Source organism: Oncorhynchus kisutch, linkage group LG30, assembly GCF_002021735.2.
Source record: "Oncorhynchus kisutch isolate 150728-3 linkage group LG30, Okis_V2, whole genome shotgun sequence".
NCBI lineage: Eukaryota > Metazoa > Chordata > Actinopteri > Salmoniformes > Salmonidae > Oncorhynchus > Oncorhynchus kisutch.
Genome location: NC_034203.2, coordinates 33,537,266 through 33,562,075, shown reverse-complemented (window position 1 = coordinate 33,562,075; position 24,810 = coordinate 33,537,266). Strand labels below are relative to the sequence as shown.

Sequence of the window (24,810 nt, the reverse complement as noted above, 5' to 3'; positions counted from 1 at the left end):
CTGAAAACTGTTGTTCTGAATGAAGAAGCAATAAAACTGGCCTTCTTTAGACTACTTGAGTGTCTGGAGAATCAGCATTTGTGGGTTAAATTGCAGTCTCAAAATGGCCAGAAACAAAGAACTTTCTTCTGAAACTCCTCAGTCTACACTTGATCTGAGAAATGAAAGCTATTCCATGCGAGAAATTGTAAAAAAACTGAAGATCTGATACAGCGCTGTGTACTACTCCCTTCACAGAACAGCGCAAACTGGCCCTAACCAGAATAGAAAGAGGAGTGGGAGGCCCCAGTGCACAACTGAGCAAGAGGACAAGTACATTATTGTGTCTAGTTTGAGAAACAGATGCCTCACAAGTCCTCAACTGGCAGCATCATTAAATAGTACCCGCAACCACCAGTCTCAACGTCAACAGTGAAATGCCGACTCTGGGATGTTGGCCTTCTAGGCAGAGTTGCAAAGAAAAAGCCATATCTCAGACTGGCCAATAAAAGTAAAAGATTAAGATGGGCAAAATAACTGACCCTGGATAGAGGAACTCTGCCTAGAAGGCCAACATCCCAGAGTTGCCTCTTCACTTACATTGGAGTCATCAAAACTCGTTTTTTAACCACTCCACAAATATCTTGTTAACAAACTATAGTTTTGGCAAGTGGGTTAGGACATCTACTTTGTGCATGACACGTCATTTTTCCAACAATTGTTTACAGACAGATTATTTCACTGTATCACAATTCCAGTGGGTCAGAAGTTTACATACACTAAGTTGACTGTGCCTTTAAACAGCTTGGAAAATGGCTTTAGAAGCTTCTGATATGCTAATTGACATCAGTTAATTGGAGGTGTACCTGTGGATGTATTTCAAGGCTTACCTTCAAACTCAGTGCCTCTTTGCTTGACATCATGGGAAAATCAAATGAAATCAGCCAAGACCTCACAAAAAAAATTGAGACCTCCAGAAGTCTGATTCATCCTTGGGAGCAAAAAGCCAGACTTACGGTTTGCAACTGCAAATGGGGACAAAGATTGTACTTTTTGGAGAAATGTCCTCTGGTCTGATGAAACAAAAATAGAACTGTTTGGCCATAATGACCATTGTTATGTTTGGAGGAAAAGGGGGAGGCTTGCAAGAACACCATCCCAACTGTGAAGCACGGGGGTGGCAGCATCATGTTGTGGGGCATCATGAGTGTCTCGACTTCCCCCAAAGTCGGCTCCTCTCCCTGTTCGGGCAGCGTTCAGCGGTCGACGTCACTGGCTTTCTAGCCATAGCCGCTCCATTTTTCAGGTATCCATTTGGTTTGTCTTGTTCCCTGCACACCTGGTTTTCATTCCCCAATCAATTCATATGAATGTATTCCTCTGTTCCCCATCATGTCTTTGTGTAGGATCGTTTGTGTTACGTGTATTTTGATACGCGCATTACTTTTTGGCTATGTTCCATGTTTTGTGCACATTTATTATTTTGTATTTTGTGCTGTCATTTTGACCGGAATTAAAAAGTGCACCTGTTCACTACATTCTGTTCTCCTGCACCTGTCTTCGCCTCCAATACACACTCCTAACAATGAGGTAGGAAAATTATGTGGATATATTGAAGCAACATCTCAAGACATCGGTCAGGAAGTTAAAGCTTGGTCGCAAATGGGTCTTCCAAATGGACAATGACCCCAAGCATACTTACTAAGTTGTGGCAAAAATGGCTTAAGGACAACAAAGTCAAGGTATTGGAGTGGCCATCACAAAGCCCTGACCTCAGTCCTATGGAAAACTTGTGGGCAGAACTAAAAAAGCGTGTGTGAGCAAGGAGGCCTACAAACCTGACTCAGTCACACCAGCTCTGACAGGAGGAATGGGCCAAAATTCACCCAGCGTATTGTGGGAAGCTTGTGGAAGGCTAGCCGAAAAGTTTGACCCAAGTTAAACAATTTAAAGGCAATGCTACCAAATAGTAATTGAGTCTGTGTGAACTTCTGACCCACTGGGAATGTGATGAAAGAAATAAAAGCTGAAATAAATAATTCTGTCTACCGTTATTCTAACCTTTCACATTCTTAAAATGAAGTGGTGATCCTAACTGACCTAAGATAGGTCAGGAATTGTCAGGAAAAACTGAGTTTAAATGTATTTGGCTGCGGTGTATGTAAACCTCCGACTTCAACTGTAGATAATTCCATTCAAAATCAGCCGTTTCCAGCTACAATAATCATTTACAACTACAATAATCATTTACAACATTAACAATGTCTACACTGTATTTCTGATCAATTTGATGTTATTGTAAAAATGGACCATTTTTTAAATTTCATTTAAAAAACAAGGCGACCCCAAACTTTTGAACGGCAGTGCAGGAAGTGCAGGGAGGCGCCCCATCCAACATGACAGAACTTGAGAGGATCTGCAGAGAAGGGAGAATCTCCCCAAATACAGTTTTGCCAAGCTTGTCGTGTCATACCCAAGAAATCCCAAGGCTTTAATTACAGCCAAAAGTGTTTCAACAAATTACTGAATAAAGGGTCTGAATACTTATACAAATTTTATATTTCAGTTTTGTATTTTTATCAATTTGCTAAAATGCCTACAAACCCTGTTTTTGCTTTGTCATTATGGGGTATTGTGTGTAGATCGATGAGGATTTTTTTTTAATCAATTAAGGGTTGTAACATAACAAAATGTGGAAAAATCTAATGGGTCTGAATACTTTCTGAATGTACTGTAGCTCCCCATGTAATTACCTAAAATTGTACTTTTATATACCACGAATCGTAAGTACAAAACCAACAATATCTTGTTTTGTATATAAAGTGGGGAGAACAAGTATTTGATACACTACCGATTTTGCAGGTTTTCCTACTTACAAAGCATGTAGATGTCTGTCATTTTATCATAGGTACACTTCAACTGTGAGAGACGGAATCTAAAACAAACATCCAGAAAATCACATTGTATGATTTAAGTAATTAATTTGCATTTGTTCTCCCCACTGTATAAAAATCTCCCAATATCTATTTGATAGAAACGCAATACAGAACTCAGATATACAGCTCTCTTTGTAGATTCAGAGCATTAGTGTGTATACTCCGAAAAGTAGCTATTCTAGGTGACATACGTCTTTACTTGAATCCAAGTTTCTCTGGATACATAACATTAAGTTATACAGATCATCAGATGGAGGTGGAACTGTATCAGTGATTTTGACCAGATAAACAGATCAACTGCAGAGAAGGAGCACCTTAAGTACTGACCTATGGTTATAACTAGGTAAGACCGTGTACAAAATCAAAACGACCTTAGATATACAGTGGGGCAAAAAAGTATTTAGTCAGCCACCAATTGTGCAAGTTCTCCCACTTAAAAAGATGAGAGAGGCCTGTAATTTTCATCATAGGTACACTTCAACTATGACAGACAAAATGAGAGAGAAAATCCATTATGGTGGAAAATAAGTATTTGGTCACCTACAAACAAGCAAAACTTCTGGCTCTCACAGACCTGTAACTTCTTCTATAAGAGGTTACTCTGTCCTCCACTCGTTACCTGTATTAATGGCACCTGTTTGAACTTGTTATCCGTATATAAAAGACACCTGTCCACAACCTCAAACAGTCACACTCCAAACTCCACTATGGCCAAGACCAAAGAGCTGTCAAAGGACACCAGAAACAAAATTGTAGACCTGCATCAGGCTGGGAAGACTGAATCTGCAATAGGTAAGCAACTGTGGGAGCAATTATTAGGAAATGGAAGACATACAAGACCACTGATAATCTCCCTTGATCTGGGGCTCCACGCAAGATCTCACCCGTGGGGTCAAACTGATCACAAGAACGGTGAGCAAAAATCCCAGAACCACACGGGGGGACCTAGTGAATGACCTGCAGAGAGCTGGGACCAAAGTAACAAAGCCACTACGCCGCCAGGGACTCAAATCCTGCAGTGCCAGACGTGTCCCCCTGCTTAAGCCAGTACATGTCCAGGCCCGTCTGAAGTTTGCTAGAGAGCATTTGGATGATCCAGAAGAAGATTGGGAGAATGTCATATGGTCAGATGAAACCAAAATATAATTTTTTTGTAAAAACTCAGCATTCTTTGTCCTCCAAACACGACGGGTTAAGTTGCATCCAAAGAACACCATACCTACTGTGAAGCATGGGGGTGGAAACATCATGCTTTGGGGCTGTTTTTCTGCAAAGGGACCAGGATGACTGATCCGTGTAGAGGAAAGAATGAATGGGGCCATGTATCGTGAGATTTTGAGTGAAAACCTCCTTCCATCAGCAAGGGCATTGAAGATGAAACGTGGCTAGGTCTTTCTGCATGACAATGATCCCAAACACACCGCCCGGGCAACGAAGGAATGGCTTTGTAAGAAGCATTTCATGGTCCTGGATTCTCCAGATCTCAACCCCATAGAAATTCTTTGGAGGGAGTTGAAAGTCTGTGTTGCCCAGCAACAGCCCCAAAACATCACTGCTCTAGAGGAGATCTGCATGGAGAAATGGGCCAAAATACCAGCAACAGTGTGTGAAAACCTTGTGAAGACTTACAGAAAACGTTTGACCTCTGTCATTGCCAACAAAGGGTATATAACAAAGTATTGAGATAAACTTTTGTTATTGACCAAATACTTATTTTCCACCATAATTTGCAAATAAATTCATTTAAAAAAAATCCTACAAATGTGATTTTCTGGATTCTTTTTTAAATTTTGTCTGTCATAGTTGAAGTGTACCTATGATGAAAATTACAGGCCTCTCATCTTTAAGTGGGAGAACTTGCACAATTGGTGGCTGACTAAATACTTTTTTTGCCACACTGTATGCTTAGTTGCAGTCAAACCAGCTCATAAATGTCTGTCAATGTTATGAATACTTAGAACTGTAATACACAAACCAGCTACCCTCTGAATGGATACATAGTTTGCATTGGTGTGGATTCTCAGAAAAAGTATGTTTCTACTGAAAAGGTTATATAAATACCAGAATTCTTATAATATCCTACAATATTGTATATGTGCAACATATTTTGGCATTGTGGATGCTATGCTATTATTTGGTTTGAACTGACAGAGGATTCGAGGGTGCTTTCTGAAAAATGCTGCCATAGCACCCACCACACCCATTGTTTCACCAACAGTGATGCTGGTGCTGGCTGTGGAGTAAGTAAATACAGAAAACTAAGCAATCTCTTCAGTCAATGTCTCTCAGGATCACTTTTTGAAGTGAATTTAATGACTGTGTCAATAAAATTAAGTATATTTAGAATTTGTGTACTACCCTTAAAATGGCAGTTGTTTTTACCAGATAAATATGAAAACATTAATATTTACTTACATTCTGAAAACTAAATTATACTTTTATTCAATTATGTTAAATTAGCCTTGTACTTCCATGGAAATAATATGGATTGTACTTTGGAAAAAAACTGCACTTCGTATAAAGGAACATTTTATATTTTCTTTTAGGAAATCTAGCTAAAATAAGTAGTATTTATTTCAGACAACATGAATTACATGTCTAAATAATGATGTTTTAATAAGATTGTATTTTTCTATGATTGTTGCTTTTTCCAATAGTTTCTCCTTTGGGTAAATTTGACCCAAGTTGGTAATTGGCGCATGTAAAATACATTGGTAGCTTGAGGGTTAAGGGAGACACGGCAAAGCACTTCAGGTAAGGCGTTACTCAGACACTAAACCATCAGCAGCATCCAGGCCAGGGTCATGAGGCCCAGAGAGGAGTTCGTTGTGGAGGCTCCCGACGGTGGCAGGGCTGTGGATGAGCTGCCCTGGGTTGTCACCACCCGGCCGTTGACAGGATTTTTGTTTCTGAAGACGTTGGTCATCAAGTCAGAGGTGGAGTTGTGGTCAATGTGCAATGATGTGCTGAATAGATCAATCTGAGTGGAAAAGGTTAATTAATTACTGGATCATAGACGTAAGTATGACATCAGGGTGGCCCAATGGTTTACCCACTGTCAGTTCAACATCTAGTTTCAGTTGATCTGCAAAGTAATGTGAAATCAACTAAACTTTGAGGCAAATTGCTCTCCAAATTAAGAAATAGATCACAAAAACAACTTTAATGCATATCATTGCATTGGATCAAAACAAGACACATTTCTGAAATGCGTGTACAGAGGCCATATCTTAATTTGATCATCCTGTTGTTGCAGGATCCTTCCTGCAGAGTAAAACATGCAAACTTGTATGGTCTTCAATATTTTAAAAGGCTTATAAAGTTTAATTTCCACTTAAACATTTCAGAGTTGATTTTCCTTAAAGAAAATGTACCAACCCTTATACAAAATGTATAATTCATATAACAATTAATACTTCCAGTTGATGCAGGACTATTTTCCTGCTGTGCGAAACTTGCTCAAATCAGGATACAGGATCTGTATGTTCATGACTTCTTGCAGAGCCAATTAATAAAGTAAATCACATAGACCAGGTTTCCATCCAACCTAAAGTACATGTCAGATATATTGTTCCACGGCAGAAAAATTGGTCAGCAAACTTTCCAAATTTCAACAAAACATAATGTTTGCCTCTTAAGGATCTTCCATTTTTTTCAATTTTCGCCTAAAATGAAAACTGCCTGTAGCGCAGGACCTGAAGCAAGGATATACATATTCTTGATACCATTTCAAAAAGGAAACACTTTGAAGTTTGTGGAAATGTAAAAATTAATGTAGGAGAATATAACACATTTTATCTGGTAAAAGATAATAGAAAGAAAAACCTTTTTTGTGTAAATGTTTTTGTACCATCTTTGAAATGCAAGAGAAAGGCCATAATGTATTATTCCACCCCAGCGCAATTCTGATTTTTGCCACTAGACGGCAGCAGTGTATGTGCAAAGTTTTAAACGGATCCAATGAACCATTGCATGTATGTTCTTTAAAAAATAAATCAAGACTGCCCAAATGTAACATTCAACAGTTTGGGGTCATTTTGAAATGTCCTTGTTTCCCATGAAAACATACATGAAATGAGTTGTAAAATGAATTGGAAATATAGTGAAGATATTGACAAGGTTATAAATAATGATTCATAATTGAATTTTTTTTTGCTTTCGTAAAATAATCCTCCATTTACAACAATTACAGCCAAGTAGATCTTTGACATTCCAGTTGTCAATTTGTTGAGGTAATCTGAAGAGATTTCACCCGATGCTTCCTGAAGCACCTCCCACAAGTTGGATTGGCTTCCTGGGCACTTCTTAAGTACCATAGGGTGAAGCTGCTCCCACAACAGCTCAATACAGTTGAGATCTGGTGACTGTGCTGGCCACACCATTATAGACAGAATGCTTCTTCCCTAAAAATCTATTGCATAGTTTGGAGCTGTGGTTTGGTTCATTGTCTTGTTGTTTGAGGAAATTAGCTCCATTTAAGCACCGTCCATAGGGTATGGCATGGCGTTGCAAAATGGAGTGATAGCCTTCCTTCTTCAAGATCCATTTTACCCTGTACAAATCTCCCATTTTACCACCACCAAACCACCCCCAGACCATCACATTGCCTTCACCATGCTTGGCAGATAGCGTCAAGCACTCCTCCAGCATATTTTCACTTTTTCTGTGTCTCCCAAATGTTCTTCGTGATCCGAACACCTCAAACTTTGTCTGTCCATGACACTTTTTTTGTCCAATCTTCCTCTGTCCAGTGTCTGTGTTCTTTTGCCCATCTTAATCTTTTATTGGCCAGTCGGAGATATGTTTTTTTCTTTGCAACTCTGCCTAGAAGGCCAGCATCACAGAGTCGCCTCTTCACTGTTTACCGGAGACCGGTGTTTTCAGGTACTATTTAATTAAGCTGCCAATTGAGGACTTGTGAGGCATCTGTTTCTCAAACAAGACACTCTAATCTACTTGTCCTCTTGCTCAGTTGTGCACTGGGGCCTCCCACTCCTCTTTCTATTCTGGTTAGCGCCAGTTTGCGCTGTTCTGTGAAGGGAGTAGTACACAGCATTGTACGAGATCTTCAGTTTCTTGGCAATTTCTCACATGGAATGGCCTTCATTTCTTAGACAATAATAGATTGATGAGTTTCAGAAGAAAGTTCTTTGTTTCTGGCCAATTTGAGCCTGTAATCGAGCCCACAAATGCTGATGCTCCAGATTCTCCAGTAGTCTAAAGAAGGACAGTTTTATTGCTTCTTCAATCAGAACAACAGTTTTCAGCTGTGCTAACATAACCATTTTTCAATTTTCTAATGATCAATTAGCCTTTTAAAATGATAAACTTGGATTAGCTAACACAATGTTCCATTGGATGACAGGAGTGAAGGTTGCTGATAATGGGCCTTTGTACTCCTATGTGGATATTCCATTCAAAATCAGCCATTTCCAGCTACAATAGTCATTTACAACATTAACAATGTCTACACTCTATTTCTGATCAATTTGATGTTAGATTTTTTTTCAAAAACATGGACATTTCTCAGTGACCCCAAACTTTTGAAAGGTAGTGTAATATATATATATATAGTTATATAATAAGTACATGGGCTCCAACATACTCACTTATATATATATATATATATATATATATATATAAATCACATACATACACACACAGTGAGGGGGAAAAAGTATTTGATCCCCTGCTGATTTTGTACGTTTGCCCACTGACAAAGAAATTATCAGTCTATAATTTTAATGTTAGGTTTATTTGAACAGTGACAGACAGAATAACAACAACAAAAAACAGAAAAACGCATGTCAAAAATGTTATAAATTGATTTGCATATTAATGAGGGAAATAAGTATTTGACCCCCTCTCAATCAGAAATATTTCTGGCTCCCAGGTGTCTTTTATACAGGTAACGAGCTGAGATTAGGAGCACACTCTTAAAGGGAGTGCTCCTAATCTCAGTTTGTTACCTGTATAAAAGACACCTGCCCACAGAAGCAATCAATCAGATTTCAAACTCTCCACTATGGCCAAGACCAAAGAGCTCCCCAAGGATGTCAGGGACAAGATTGTAGACCTACACAAGGCTGGAATGGGCTACAACACCATTGCCAAGCAGCTTGATGAGAAGGGGACAACAGTTGGTGCGATTATTCGCAAATGGAAGAAACACAAAATAACTGTCGATCTCCCTCGGCCTGGGGTTCCATGCAAGATCTCACCTTGTGGAGTTCCAATGATCATGAGAACGGTGTGGAATCAGTCCAGAACTACACAGGAGGATCTTGTCAATGATCTTAAGTCAGCTGGGACCGTAGTCATCAAGAAACAATTGGTAACACACTACACCGTGAAGGACTGAAATCCTGCAGCACCTGCAAGGTCCCCCTGCTCAAGAAAGCACATATACATGCCCGTCTGAAGTTGGCCAATGAACATCTGAATGATTCAGAGGACAACTGGGTGAAAGTGTTGTGGTCAGATGAGACCAATATGGAGCTCTTTGGCATCAACTCAACTCACCGTGTTTGGACTATGACCCCAAGAACACCATCCCCACAGTGAAGCATGGAGGTGGAAACATTATGCTTTGGGGGTCTTTTTCTGCTAAGGGGACAGGACAACTTCACCGCATCAAAGGGACGATGGACGGGGCCCATGTACTGTCAAATTTTGGGTGAGAACCTCCTTCCCTCAGCCAGGGCATTGAAAATGGGTCGTGGATGGGTATTCCAGCATGACAATGACCCCAAACACACGCCCAAGGCAACAAAGGAGTGGCTCAAGAAGAAGCACAATAAGGTTCTGGAGTGGCCAAGCCAGTCTCCAGACCTTAATCCCAAAGAAAATCTGTGGAGGGGGCTGAAGGTTCGAGTTGCCAAACATCAGCGTCGAAACCTTAATGAATTGGAGAAGATCTGCAAAGATGAGTGGGACAAAATCCCTCCTGAGATGTGTGCCAACCTGGTGGCCATCTACAAGAAACGTCTGACCTCTGCGATTGGCAAAAAGGGTTCCAATTCGTCCCAAAGGAGTTTGATGGGGTTGAGGTCAGGGCTCTGTGCAGGCCAGTCAAGTTCTTCCACACCGATCTTGGAAAACCATCCCTGTATGGACCTCACTTTGTGCATGGGGACATTGACATGAAAGGGCCTTCCCTACATAAGGGACGCAAATGACATTTGCTGTATGATTGATGAGGATCTCCATATTGCAAATGTACGGTCCCTTGCTAGACGTCAGCGAATGTTTTTAAAATTCGCCGTGCCCCAGGGTCAAATTTTCCTGGAAATCGTCAAATCAAGTCTCTTGGACATTTGGTTTCCATTTTATAACATTTTCAAATGGGTCATTTTTCCTCTGTCCCAGTAAATTCCACCAGATGGTGAATAACTTCTTATTGCAAATGTACAAAACATCACCAATCATGACCATGGCCATTTCTCGAAGACGATGGCAAAAAGACTTCGAAGACAAACATGGTGAGCATAGGTTTGGCCTAATGAGCTATTAGCCAAGAAACATAACTTTTTGAGTTAAGGCTATTTTTCTGGGATTAAAGGTCAAAAACGAAAATAGATCGCTAGTTTGACTGATTCATGACAAAGTACATGAACCTACAGTGTCAGGAAAAAAAGAACCAGCCGTTTATCTATTGTAATTTACGAGAAACCGTACAATTGGTGATGGTCAAAGTAATGTGTTTAACCAAAAAAGTTACAGATCCAGTAGCGGAGTGTTCAGACGAAACCGTTAAGGTGGGTTTCGGAGCTCTACGAGCTTTCTGTGATTTTCTGAAATCACACACACTCATTCAACCCTCAGTCAGTCAGTTCTTAATGTAAAGACTTAAAATTCAAAATTCTGTAAGAGCCTACCCCAAGGAGGATGTGTCCACTTTCAGCTTCCTGTGTCAACTGGAAGTGCCTTAAATTGGGGTAATATGGGCTGTTTCGAAGGGTTAAAAATGTCAGATCTTTCCTAAACTTCATATGTGTGATTAGGAAACCTTCATGAACTGTAAATCAGTCATTTCTCCCAACAGATGTTCAAGAAAAACACACACACACACACAGCAAGGATGAAGTGACACAGTGTGGGGCTTACAGACACCCAGAGCCTGGAATGGTTACCTTCGTTCGAACTATCAAAGCACCGTCAGACCTAGAGCTCTAAAACTTTAGAAACCTGTTCTAGAGCTCAAGTCGATAGTGCACGGTGAATTATGTGGTTCTAGAAGGTTCTCAGATGGAGAAACAGCCTCGTACATTTGCAATATCTTCAATTAATTTTGACCAATAGCGAAAATAACAACATTTAGAAAAGTCCCAGAGTCGCAAGACTAGGTGCATCGAAACCGCCTCGGCCCATAGAGACGGATCCTAACATTTCTGTCCGATAGCTCATTCAAGGCCCTCGTAGCAAAGCCCGGAAAAAGTGGATTTTCAGCACCAATTAAGGTGTCTGCTCGGGCTCCAAATGACCTATCGAGCCAAAACTCGGGATTCGGGGTCGCCACAGCTACGCCTACACATAATGTCAGAACTGGATTCTCAGCTAAAATGTAACTATGTGTGTTATGTTTTATTATGGTTTACACAGAAGGCAGGCACTGTGAATTTTGGGCTTGCCCTGAAATATGTGATAGTTGGCTTCTAACCAGGTTGGACAAAGTGGGTTTGGTGTCAGAATTATATCTTATTGACTGATGGACGCTGACTTACTGGCTGACTTTTGTACATTTGCATTAAGTTTAAACAGTGACAAAACATCACCAAAGGGACATGATGAAATCAACACAACGAGCGATGGAGAGGAACCACTATCACTGCCCAGGCCATCCCGAGTTCATCGGGCCAGTCAATTTTGCATTTCTGAGCATGTCAAATTCGTGATGGTAATGCCCATTGAAACATATTGCAAATGGACAGCCGTGAGCCTGGTGAATGGAACGGGCTACCAGGAGCAAATTTTGAAACAGTTTTGAATGCCTTTAGGAGGGTGCAAGGGGTCCACGGCTGGGTAGGAAGCACCCCCCACCTGTGCCCATCCAATTGGGGGCGCCCCTGGTCATTTTGGACGTTTTTTTTTATTGTTAAAAAAATACCCACTTCTCCCTCATCATACATGACAAATAGACCTTCTAGGTTGACTCATGGCTTAACATTACCTTCCCAAACTGTTGTCACAAAGTTGGAAGCACAGAATTGTCTAGAATGTCATTGTAATATACTGTATAATAGTATATGCCATTTAGCAGATGCTTTTATCCAAAGTGACTTACAGTGGCTTGCGAAAGTATTCACCCCTCTTGGCATTTTTCCTATTTTGTTGTATCATTTGATTTACACAAAATGCCTACACCTTTGAAGATGCAAAATATATTTTATTGTGAAACAAACAAGAAATAAGACCAAAAAAATTATACTTGAGTATGCATAACTACTCACCCCCCCCAAAGTCAATACTTTGCAGAGCCACCTTTGCAGCAAATACAGCTGCAAGTCTCTTGGGGTATGTCTCTATAAGCTTGGCACATCTAGCCACTGGGATTTTTGCCCATTCTTCAAGGCAAAAGTGCTCCAGATCCGTCTAGTTGGATGTGTTCCGCAGGTGTACAGCAATCTTTAAGTCATACCACAGATTCTCAATTGGATTGAGGTCTGGGATTTGACTAGGCCCTAACAAGACATTTAAATGTTTCCCCATAAACAACTCGAGTGTTGCTTTAGCAGTATGCTTAGGGTCATTGTTCTGCTGGAAGGTGAATCTCCATTCCAGTCTAAAATTTCTGGAAGACTGAAACAGGTTCCCGCAAGAATTTCCCTGTATTTAGAGCCATCCATCATTCCTTCAATTCTGACTAGTTTCCCGGATCCTGCCGATGATTAACATCCCCACAACATGATGCTGCCGGCACCATGCTTCACTGTGGGGATGTGTTCTCGGGGTGATGAGGAGTTGGGTTTGCGTCAGAAATAATGTGTTCCTTGACTGCCAAAAAGCTACATTTTAGTCTCATCTGACGGGAGTACCTTCTTCCATATGTTTGGGGAGTCTCCCACATGCCTTTTGGTGAACACCAAACGTGTTTGCTTATTTTTTTCTTGAAGCAATGGCTTTTTTCTGGCCACTCTTCTGTAAAGCCCAGCTCTGTGGAGTGTATGGCTTAAAGTGATCCAATGGACAGATACTCCAATCTCCGCTATGGAGCTTTGCAGCTCCTTCAGGGTTATCGTTGGTCTCTTTGTTGCCTCTCTGATTAATAATGCCCTCCTTGCCTGGTCCGGGAGTTTGTGGGTGGCCCTCTCTTGGCAGGTTTGCTGTGATGCTATATTCTTTAAAAAATGTAATAACGGATTTAATGGTGCTCTGTGGGATGTTCAAAGTTTCAGATATTTTTTTAAAGCCCAACCATGATCTGTACTTCTCCTGTGGTGGTTAATTTCTTTACTATCAAATGAGGAGAGACAAACTTATCACACAAGCCAGAGTTACCCTTAAACTAAATCTTTAATAGTGAGAGCTTTGCAATAGCAATGGCTTGTCAACGAAACACCGTCTCTTTGATGATTCGTTGAGAGAGGCGAGACAAAAGTACAAAGGTCTATCATAGCCAAGATCCACCCCCTAGTCAACATAACAAACCACAGATGTTTTGAACAGGTCACAAGGTAAGACGTTTTAAATTAGAATTGAGTATCCCGTAGCCAGATAGCATTCGCATTAAATTATCATTCAGTTTGGCCTCTAAGACGAGGTTCCAAACTCGTTCCTGGTACTTCTTTGCACAAAAATACCAACTCATCCAATGGCATAAATCAATTGTCAACTCCAGATACTCCCATCTCAAGTAAAACTACTTCTTGACCCCACTCCTGGACGAGCTCACTGAGGGTAGTGAGCCTCTAGGTCATACACTATCCCAGGATAAGTGCAACAGAGATGACAGACAATGATTCCAGACACTACCACACACATCCCCAATGCCAAAGGAGGGAGTGACTGGCGCACAGACATTGTGGAGACAAGTAATTGGTTCCCCATTAATCACGCCATCCCTTCACATGGTTTACAAATAGGTAGACACATTCACATATGAAGACAATGTTCCCTCCTGTCCTCTTCCCTTTAATACTCTGCATAACACCAGTGACATGTGAAAGACAAGTCTGACCCCTCCCCTCTCTGGGCCCCAGGTGACTGAGCCCCAGCTGAGGGAAGACATGCAACTGCCAACACCAGATTCCGAAGGGATACATTCTAATAACAAGTATATCACATAAGCATATTATGCAGATAAGACATCTTCATTTTCTGTTACACAGCTAATTCTGATTCTTCCTCCACACTCCACAACTTTGTCCCTGACCTTTTTGGAGAGCTCCATGGTCTTCATAGTGCCGCTTGCTTGGTGGTGCCCATTGCTTGGTTGTGTTGCAGTTTCTGGAGCCTTTCAGAACAGGTGTATATATACTGAGATCATGTGACAGATCATGTGACACACAGGTGGACTTTATTTAACTAATTATGTGACTTCTGAAGGTAATTGGTTGCACCAGATCTTATTTAGGGGATTTTTAGCAAAGGGGCTGAATACATATGCATGCACCACTTTTCCGTAAAAAAAATTGCAATAAGGTAATTTTTTTCATTTCACTTCACCAATTTTGACAATTTTGTGCATTTCCATTACATGAAATCCAAATAAAAATCCATTTAAATTACAGGCTGTAATGGAAGAAAATAGGAAAAACGCAAGAGGGTGAACACTTTTGCAAGGCACTGTACAGTCATGAAAGCATACATATTACAAATGAGTGGTCAAGGGACATGAACCCACTACCCTAATATTACAAGAACCATGTTCTACCAACTGATTTACAGTACAAAGGACCAGTAGCGTTAAAACTTCCCTTTACTGGAACTAAGGGGCCTAGCCCTTACCATGAAAAACAGCCCCAGACCACTATATCCTTCCTGTTTGGCTCTGTCCGGGGGTATCATCGGATGGGGCCACATTGTCTCCTGACCCCTCCTGTCTCAGCCTCCAGTATTTATGCTGCAGTAGTTTATGTGTCGCGGCCTAGGGTCAGTTTGTTATATCTGGAGTACTTCTCCTGTCCTATCCGGTGTCCTGTGTGAATTTAAGTATGCTCTCTCTAATTCTCTCTTGGAGGACCTGAGCCCTAGGACCATGCCTCAGGACTATCTGGCATGATGACTCCTTGCTGTCCCCAGTCCACCTGGCCGTGCTGCTGCTCCAGTTTCAACTGTTCTGCCTGTGATTATTATTATTTGACCATGCTGGTCATTTATGAACATTTGAACATCTTGGCCATGTTCTGTTATAATCTCCACCCGGCACAGCCAGAAGAGGACTGGCCACCCCACATAGCCTGGTTCCTCTCTAGGTTTCTTCCTAGGTTTTGGCCTTTCTAGGGAGTTTTTTTCCACCTTGCTTCTACACCTGCATTGCTTACTGTTTGAGGTCTTAGGCTGGGTTTCTGTACAGCACTTTGGGATATCAGCTGATGTACGAAGGGCTATATAAATAAATTTGATTTGATTTTGATTTGATATTCCTCCATCACCAAACTTTACATTTAGTACAATGCATTGGGGAAAGTAGCGTTCTCCTGGCATCGCCAAACCTAGATTAGTCTATCGGAATGACAGGTGGTGAACCATGATTCATGACTCTGGAGAACACTTTTACACTGCTCAAGAGTCCAATGGCGGAAAGCTTTACACCACTACAGCCGACGCTTGGCATTGCGCATGGTGATCTTAGGTTTGTGTGTGGCTGCTCGAATGGAAACCCATTTTATGAAGCTCCAGATGAAAAGTTATTGTGCTGACGTTGCTTTCAGAGACAGTTTGAAACTCGGTAGTGAGTGTTACAACCAGATGATTTTTACGTGCTACTCGCTGCAGCGCTCGGCAGTCCTGTTCTGTGACCTTGGGTGGCTGAGCCATTGTTGCTCCTAGACATTTCCACTTCACAATAATTGCACTCACAGTTGACCGGGCATCTCTAGCAGGGAGGAAAATTGACGAACTGACGTGTTGGAAAGGTGGCATCCTATGACAGTGCCACTTTAAAAGTCACTGAGCTCTTCAGTAAGGCCCTTCTACTGCCAATGTTTGTTTTTGGAGATTGCATGGCTGTGTGTGCTGGATTTTATACACCTGTCAGCAACGGGTATGGCTGAAGTAGCCGAAGGGGTGTCCAAATACTTTTTTATATATAGTGTCTATATACAGTATATGTATACACAGTTCCTTCAGAAAGTATTCAGACCCCTTGACTTTTTCCACATTTTGTTACGTTAACAGCCTTAAAAACATAATCCTCGAGATGTTCCTACAACTTGATTGGAGTGATTTGGAAAGGCACACACCTGTCTATATTAGGTCCCAGAGTTGACAATGCATGTCAGAGCAAAGCCAAGCCATGAGGTCGAAGGAATTGTCTGTAGAGCTCTGGCATAGGATTGTGTTGAGGCACAGATCTGGGGCAGGGTACCAAAACATTTCTGCAATATTGACGGTCCCCAAGAACACAGAAACTTCCAGAAGGATAACCATCTCTGCAGCACTCCACCAATCAGGCCTTTATGGTGAAGTGGTCAGATCGAAGCCAATCCCCAGTAAAAGGCACATGACAGCCTGCTTGGAGTTTGCCACAAGGCACCTAAAGACTTTGGCCTGAATGCCAAGTGTCACGTCTGGAGGAAACCTGGCACCACCCCTAAGGTGAAGCATGATGGTGGCAGCATCATGGTGTGTGGATGTTTTTCAGCGGCAGGGACTGATATATAGTCAGGTTTGAGACAAAGATGAACGAAGCAATGTACAGAGAGATTCTTGATGATAACCTGCTCCATAGCGCTCAGGACCACAGAATGGGGTGAAGGTTCACCTTCCAACAGGACAACAACCCTAAGCACAAAGCCAAGAGAATGCAGGAAATACTTTGGGACATGTCTCTGAATGTCCTTGAGCGGCCCAGCCAGAGCCCGGACTCGAACATCTCTGGAGAGACCTGAAAATAGCTGTGCAGCAACGATCCCCATCCAACCTGAAAGAGCTTGAGAGGATCTGCAGAGAAGAATGGGAGAAACTCCCCAAATACAGGTGTGACGAGATTGTAGCATCATGCCTAAGAAGACTCGATGCTGTAATCACTGCCAATGGTGCTTTAACAAGGTACTGAGTAAATGTGATATTTCCGTTTTTTTAATTATTAAAAAAATATATATTTTTGTATTGTGTAGATTGATGAGAGGAAAAAACTATTTCAAAATGTAAGCCTATAACTTAACAAAATGTGGAAAAAGTCAAGGGGTCTGAATACTTTCCAAAGGCACCGTATATATATATTTTTTTTCTTTCTTTTTTTAAACAATTCTAGGATGTATAAATGTTATTCAGTTTATTGTGAAATTGTTTCACAAACTCACCAAGTCCTGGCTGACTTTGATAGGGTCCTTGAACACGGTCCAAACCACAGCCTCGTTGCAATTTGGAGTAGTCAGTGATCCATTGTAACGGTAGTATTTGGTACGGTCCACCCCTTCCAGGAGCTCATCCAATGAAATAGCATGAGTAATGTTTACAATATCATCTTGAGGAAGAGAGAAAGAAAAAACGTATATAAAATCATATGCTACTGAAATTGAACAAGAAAATTACTCATTTTGAATTCAAAGAGAAGAAAAAATCCCTTTTCCAAACTTTATTTTGAGGAAGTAGTTCTTGATCAAATCATAACCAGTCAAATCTCTCCTCTCACCTTTTAGTGTGATGTTGGCCAAGTAGGATGTCAGAATATTCCAGGCTGCTGGTGAACCAGTCACATTGCCCGGCACGGGCTGTTTCAAAAACATTACTTTAATAACAAAAAACAGCAATAAAACATTGAAATGCCTAATCTACTGTGGAAAAATGGATGCCATTTCTAGGAAAGTTGAAGGATCCGCTCACCTCTATGAAGAAGCCAAGAGCAGCGAGTCCCGTGCTGTCTGCAACGGCCGTGGTCGTGTTACCGTTGTGCGAAGACTTGGCATTTACTATGTGCAACTGAAATGTGAAGCATAACAGTAAAAAGTTATCTGAATCCATTGGGAAATTCAAACACTGTAATGATACATTTAAAAAGGTAGATTACAATCTGCTATATATACAGCTGTTTAAAGGTAATTTAAATGAATGATATATATATGCCCCCTGATTCTTAAGGAATAGAACTTATAAATGCCTCATAAGTTCAGGTCAACTGTCAGACTATTGCACTATCTATGAAAATCTGAGAGTGGTTACATTTACCCATTAGTCAGTTTTCTAGTAAACCAAGTTGCGTGGGGGGGGGGGGGGGGGGGGGGGGGGGGGGGTAATTCAGACTGTACTAAGCCTAAACAAATAACTTGACATTGATCCATGGCAGTATGCTATATGTAAATCAGTGGAGCCTCCTCAGAGATGGAAGGGGAAGACCATCTTCCTCAGTGAATTTCATGAAAATAAAAAGAGTGAAAGATTTTAAAATGTATCCTTTTTAGATAAAACTATACTCAATACAGTATATTCACATCACCAAATAATTGATTAAAACACACAGTTTGTCAATGCAGGTCTACATTAGCCTCAACAGCACTCTTTATGGTAGTACCATGGTGTAGCCAAAGGACAGCTAGTTTTCCTCCTCCTCCGGTTCTCACCTCCTTCTATAGACATACACAGTAATTATGACAACTCCTGGATGATGTCCTCCAACCTATCAGAGCTCTTGCTCTGACATGATGTCCACCCAATAAATGGATCAGAGAATTAATCTCATACTGAAAGCATATGCTACATCTAGCTAAAGCTGCAGTGCATAACATGTGGGGAGTAGTTTACTCAAAGAGAGAGAAAGACAATAGTTGAACAGCTTTGAAAAAATACATTTCTTCAAAAATGAAGGAGAAGAAAGAGAGAGCGAGCAAGCTAGCTATTTAAAAAAAAATGTTCACATTCACTTTCACTTACTTAGCTAGCAAATGCAGCTAGCTCGTTAAATCTACTCAAACAGAGAGGGATGTAATGTTAGCTATCTGGCTATGGCTATCCAACACTGGAACTCGTCCAAGTCAAGGTAAGCTTTTGGTTTTATTAATTTATTGTAACTGCTAAACTGCTTTCTGACTGTACACTGTACTGCATGATTGCATGATTGCAGCAGGTTTACTAATGCTTTAGTTCTAGTAGCTATGCTGACTATGACATTAGCTAAAATGATGACAACGATGTAGGCTGTGTGTAGTGGTTTAGCGGCTTTGATATTAAGGTTTTTCTTGGAAAGGTTTTATCGCCTGGTTACAGACAGCTGATGTGTCTTAAACAGAAGCAAACAGAATGAAACAGGGCTAAAAATACCTGAATTTGTCCAATAGAAACTCTCGTTTGCAACTTTTGGACTAAGGATTACACCCTAGATCAGCTATATGCAGGCAAGAGTGTGCAAGGCAGTATTGAATGTGTCACATCTCAACATTTGCTCTCAACCTGTGCACCTACTGTACGTTGTAAACACTTTATTCATAGGCTAGATTGTAGCAACCTCATGATGTGTATAGGGAACAATTGAGTATCATGTAGTAGCCTAAACCTATTGTGTTACATTGAGCTTGGTGAATGGAATATAAATGACGGTCATCCAATATGCTATAATAGAAATAAGGCCATGCTCAGATTTTTTTTTTATCGTCCTCCCTCATCTTAAATGGCACCATCTGTATGAGAAGTGGGGGGGGGGGGTGAATAAGGGGACACTTCTGGAGAAAGGTAGAGAATCAGAACGCAGCAATGTCGTGTTGAACCTTCCAAATACCTCCATGGGGTAGCGGGTTCCATCCACTGTGTGCTCCGACCCAAGTACTGAGGTACCATTCCCCCAGTGGAGGTGAAAGTGCAGGCTGTCATAGGCCTCAGACAGGGCCCCGCCTGCAATCTGGACTCCACTCGTCAGCTTGACTTTGACTGAAAGAAAGAAAACACCAACAAAACGAGAGGAATTAGTTCAATTTCGAACAAATTCCATGTTTGGTACGTACAGTGCATTTGGAAAGTTTTCAGATCCCTTGACTTTTTCCACATTTAGTTAGTTACAGCCTTATTCTAAAAGATAATACATTTTTAAAAAGTCCTCGTCAAGCTACACACACTACCCATAATGACAAAGTGAAAACCGCTTTTTTGAATTTTGCAAATGTATTAAAAATTTAAAACTGAAATACCCTATTTACATACGTATTCAGACCCTTTGATATGAGACTCGAAATTGAGCTCAGGTGCATCCTGTTTCCATTGAGCATCATTGAGATGTTTCTACAAATTGAATGGTGTACACCTGTGGTAATTTCAATTGATTGGACATGATGTGGAAAGGCACACACCTGTCTATATAAGGTGCCACAGTTGACAGTGCATGTTGACAGTGCACAGTTGACAAACCAAGCCATGAGGTCGAAGGAAATTGTCATAGAGCTCCGGGACAGGATTGTGTCGAGGCACAGATCTGAGGAAGGGTACCAAAAAATGTCTATAGCAGTGAAGGTCCCGAAGAACACTGTGGCCTCCATCGTTCTTAAAAGGAAGAAGTTTGGAACCACCAAGATTCTTCCTAGAGCTGGGTGCCCAGCCAAACTGGGCAATCAGGGGAAAAGGGCCTAGGTCAGGGAGGTGACCAAGAATCTGATGGTCACTCTGACAGAGCTCCAGAGTTATTTGGTGGAAATGGGAGAACCTTCCAGAAGGACAACCATCTCTGATGCACTCCACCAATCAGGCCTTTATGTTGGAGTGGCCAAACGGAAGCCACTCCTCAGTAAAAGGCACATGGCAGCCCAAAAGGCACCTAAAGACAGTCAGACAATGCGAAATATGATTCTATGGACTAATGAACCCAAGATTGAACTCTTTGGCCTGAATGCCAAGCGTCACAACTGGAGGAAACCTGACACCATCCCTATGGTGAAACATGGTGGTGGCCGCATCATGCTTTGGGATGCGGTAGGGACCGGGAGAATAGTCAGGATTGTGGGAAAGATTAATGGAGCAAAGTACAGAGAGATCCTTGATGAAAACCTGTGAGAGTTATCAGGATCTTAGACTGGGGGCTATGGTTCACCTTCCAACAGGACAACGACCCTAAGCACACAGTCAAGACAACGCAGGAGTAGACAAGTCTCTGAATGTCCTTGAGTGGCACAGCCAGAGCCTAGACTTGACCCGATCTAATATCGCACCCCCATCGCACCCCCATCCAACCTGACAGAGCTTGAGAGTAACTGCAGAGAAGAATGGGAGGAACTCCACAAATACAGGTGTGCCAAACTTGTAGCGTCATACCCAAGAAGACCTGAGACTGTAATCGCTGCCAAAGGTGTGTCAAGAAAGTACTGAGTAAATGGTCTGAATACTTATGTAAATGTGATATTTCCCTATTGTTTTTTTTATACATTTGCAAAAATGTCTGTTTATTATGGGATATTGTGTAGATTGATAAGAGTAAAAAACGATTTAATCAATTTTAGAATTAAGGCTGTAATGTAAGAAAATTTAGAAAAAGTCAAGGGGTCTGAATATATTCCCGAATGCACTATTTGTACCAAACCAGGAATTTTCCTCAAGTGGGGACTTTCAGTCTATCGATTGAGAGGCAAGGCATCCATCCATTCTCCTCACCAGTTTTGCCAGTGTTCTTGATCTTGTTCATTGTATAATTGTCTCCGTATTTGGTGAAGGTGAAGGCAGTCAGGGTTTCATCGCCCACTGCTGATGCAGAGACGATGTTGATGGGAGACTGTCGCGATCCATTGCAATGTTCTGAGGCAATGGTGGACCAAGTGGTGTCATCTTAACATATAATCAATCATACCATGGTGTCAATGTATCGTATGTTAATAAGGGTCACATTATATGCTAACACATTAATTCTATAGTCTGTTATCCACCACCATCACAATAATTTCAAAGCAAATGCTTCATGTAAAATTTGTGAATAAAAACACTGTAACCAGTGGGTAAAACAAATACTTACCACAGCTAGGATCATGGTAACACCACGCTGATAAAAAGGGAAAAAGTTTTGCAAAGTGTCACAAAAATAATAGTAGAAGACAGTCACAGGGCAACAAAATAATATAATAATCACTTACAACCGCCTGCAGCACTGATTGCAGTGAGGACAAATAGAGCTGCATTGATAACCACAAGTCCATTCATCTGAAAGCAAGGAAAAGGCAATTATAAATTAAGCTGGACATCCATTTGACTTTTATTTCAATATCCACGGACGCACAGTTTTGATCCATTATGGACCAGCCTTGATTTCAATGTCCACAATATCCACAACGTCCAAAAACATAGACATCTGTGATTGGTTCAGATTTGGTCCCGTCCGGACCAGCCTTGATTTGACGCAAACATAGACGTCTATGTTTGTGGACGTTGCGGACATTATGGATGCTAAAATCATGGCCATCTGTGGATGTTGAAATCAAGTCCAGGGTGGACTGATCCAATTTCAACCACCTTTTAACATCCTTGGCAACTTTGGACTCTACTCAACTATGCTCTACTGTACTGCCATGTACTGTGCTAACTCTTTAAAAACAGACATTTATGATTGGTTCAGATTTGGTCAACCAAATTTGGTCTTGTTCGGGGGTGGAGCTCATTAGTATAATACGCAGTGTACTTTGCAAGTGTTTATCTTACATTTACATTTTGGGCATTTAGCAGACTCTCTTAATGAGACCGACTTACAGTCAGTGCATTCAACAGTAATGCTTCATTTAAGAGGTCCTTATTACAGTGCAATTACCCAGTTACATCATACTGTTCAGTAAGGAGACGCGTTCTGTCTCCTAGAGATGAACGTACTTTGGTGCGAAAAGAGCAAATCAATCGCAGAACAACATGAAGATCCTGGAGGAAACAAGTACAACACTATCTTTTTACCTTTATTTAACTAGGCAAGTCAGTTAAGAACAAATTCTTATTTTCAATGACGGCCTAGGAACAGTGGGTTAACTGCCTGTTCAGGGGCAGAACGACAGATTTGTACCTTGTCAGCTCGGGGGTTTGAACTTGCAACCTTTCGGTTACTGGCCCAACGCGTATCCTGCGTTGGCAAATTGCGCTGTTAAGACACTGATGCCCTTTGCAACCTCCTACCTATGTGAGAGTGGATTCTCAGCCCTCACTCGCATGAAAACTAAATAAAGGCACAGACTGTGTGTGGAAAATGATTCAAGCCTGAGACTCTCTCCAATACAACCCAACATTGCAGAGTTATTTGCATCCATTCAAGCACACCCTTCTCATTAACCTGTGGTGAGTTTTTCACAATTTTCCATGAGCAAATTCAGTTGTATATGTAAGATGGCTAAATAAAGAGAAAAGTGTTTTATTATTATTATATAATTTGTGTCCTGGTCCTATAAGAGCTCTTTGTCACTTCCCACGAGCCGGGTTGTGACAAAAACTCACACTCATTCTTATGTTTATAAATGTATCGTATAGTGTGTGTGTGGCAGGCTTATAATGATTGCAAAAAAACAACATTTGAGAGAGTGCTGACCCTCGTGCTGACCCTCGTGCTGACCCTCATACGCAGCCGGAGGTTGAATGTTTGAAGGGGTACGGGACCATAAAAAGTTTGTGAACCACTGTATTATATGGACATGTCGATTGACCGCTCTAACAATGGAACTACGTGTCCTCAAAGATTCTAACCAATGAGAGGGCAGATACACAACTCTTCCTCTCCGCTACAGTTCAAAACCCCTCGTTGCCTCACTGGGTGAAGAAACACTAAGATTTAGAAGCGAAGCAAATAGATTTAACATTGATTAAACAATTAAAATACACAGACAGCCCCCAATTTCTAATTTAACAGATGAACTAGGATTTTTTAAGCATTTGGACATTCTTTTAATGTTTTATTGTAATACATGATGACTTCTGTTTAATATAAAGCATTGTATAAATGTCATGTAGATGGCTATACCTATGTGTTATAAAAGCCAATCTAATTACATATTAGGCTATATTTAGTGGCGGACTGGGACAAGTTCAGCCCTGGCATTTCAGCCAAGTATTCCCCTTCCTAACTGCTTTACATTCCCAAAGACCAACCTGAAATGTTTCCTTAGCAAAATATTCCAAGATTTTCCTAAAACAGCCACACGTGGTCTTTTGTTTCTGCATGACCAAATTTTACGTGAGGTAAAAGAGTAGGCTACATGCGCTTCAATTAGTTGGTTTGGTGCCGTGGGAGTAGGGGTGTAGTGCTGGAGCTTATAGACACTCAGCCACTTCTCACAATGGTGCTCTTTTAGTAAAGTTAGATCAATGCTGAATCAATTGTCTTAGAAGATCAGATAAAGATGAATTAGTGTTCTATATAACATAACCCAATATAATAGCATAGTAGCATAGTATAACGTTACTGTTACATCAAAAACACCACATTAGTAATTTCTTATGAGATTTTATGAGGATTAGCTGTGTAGTCCCCCCCAAAAATTATTATGTGGCCAAAACTCAACAGCACACGTCACTAGACAGATTTAGCTTGGATTGAAACAGAATTACAGGAAGGCTATAGTTTGTTAGCACCATCTGCTCTAATTTATCATCACAAAAAAGTAATTGAAGGCCCCCTGTTACTTACACACACACATGAAGTAATGCTAATGACGCATAACATTAACAACTATAGTTGTATAGACATTTTACCAGTGACCAGTGAAACATAGTCCTCTTTTCAACCTTCTCATGTTTAAGACTAATACAACGTGTAAAAACACCACTGGAGATACAACTCACCACTATAACTGGGCCG

The 24,810-nt window shown here is 41.0% G+C and overlaps 1 protein-coding gene across 1 annotated transcript; it reads right to left on the bottom strand.

The window, feature by feature from the left end:
* Nucleotides 1–5,560: 5,560 nt before the first annotated feature.
* On the bottom strand, nt 5,561–22,184 carry LOC109874747 (carbonic anhydrase 4-like). The gene is made up of 8 exons (XM_020466762.2): nt 22,118–22,184; nt 22,000–22,026; nt 21,645–21,815; nt 19,789–19,937; nt 17,904–17,999; nt 17,713–17,791; nt 17,381–17,544; nt 5,561–5,895 (listed from the first exon to the last, which is right to left on the bottom strand). The coding sequence occupies exons 1-8, from the start codon at nt 22,182–22,184 to the stop codon at nt 5,689–5,691; spliced, it is 960 nt and encodes a 319-aa protein (XP_020322351.1). The 3' UTR covers nt 5,561–5,688.
* Between the last annotated feature and the right edge of the window lie 2,626 nt (nt 22,185–24,810).

Coding starts and splice junctions, on each gene's coding strand:
- LOC109874747 (XM_020466762.2), bottom strand. CDS start 22,184: ATGAATGGACTTGTGGTTATCAATGCAGCTCTATTTGTCCTCACTGCA. Junction 19,938..21,644: donor CAAGAACACTGGCAAAACTG/GTGAGGAGAATG, acceptor TCTTTCTTTCAG/TCAAAGTCAAGCTGACGAGT. Junction 17,792..17,903: donor CTCTTGGCTTCTTCATAGAG/GTGAGCGGATCC, acceptor TTTTTGAAACAG/CCCGTGCCGGGCAATGTGAC.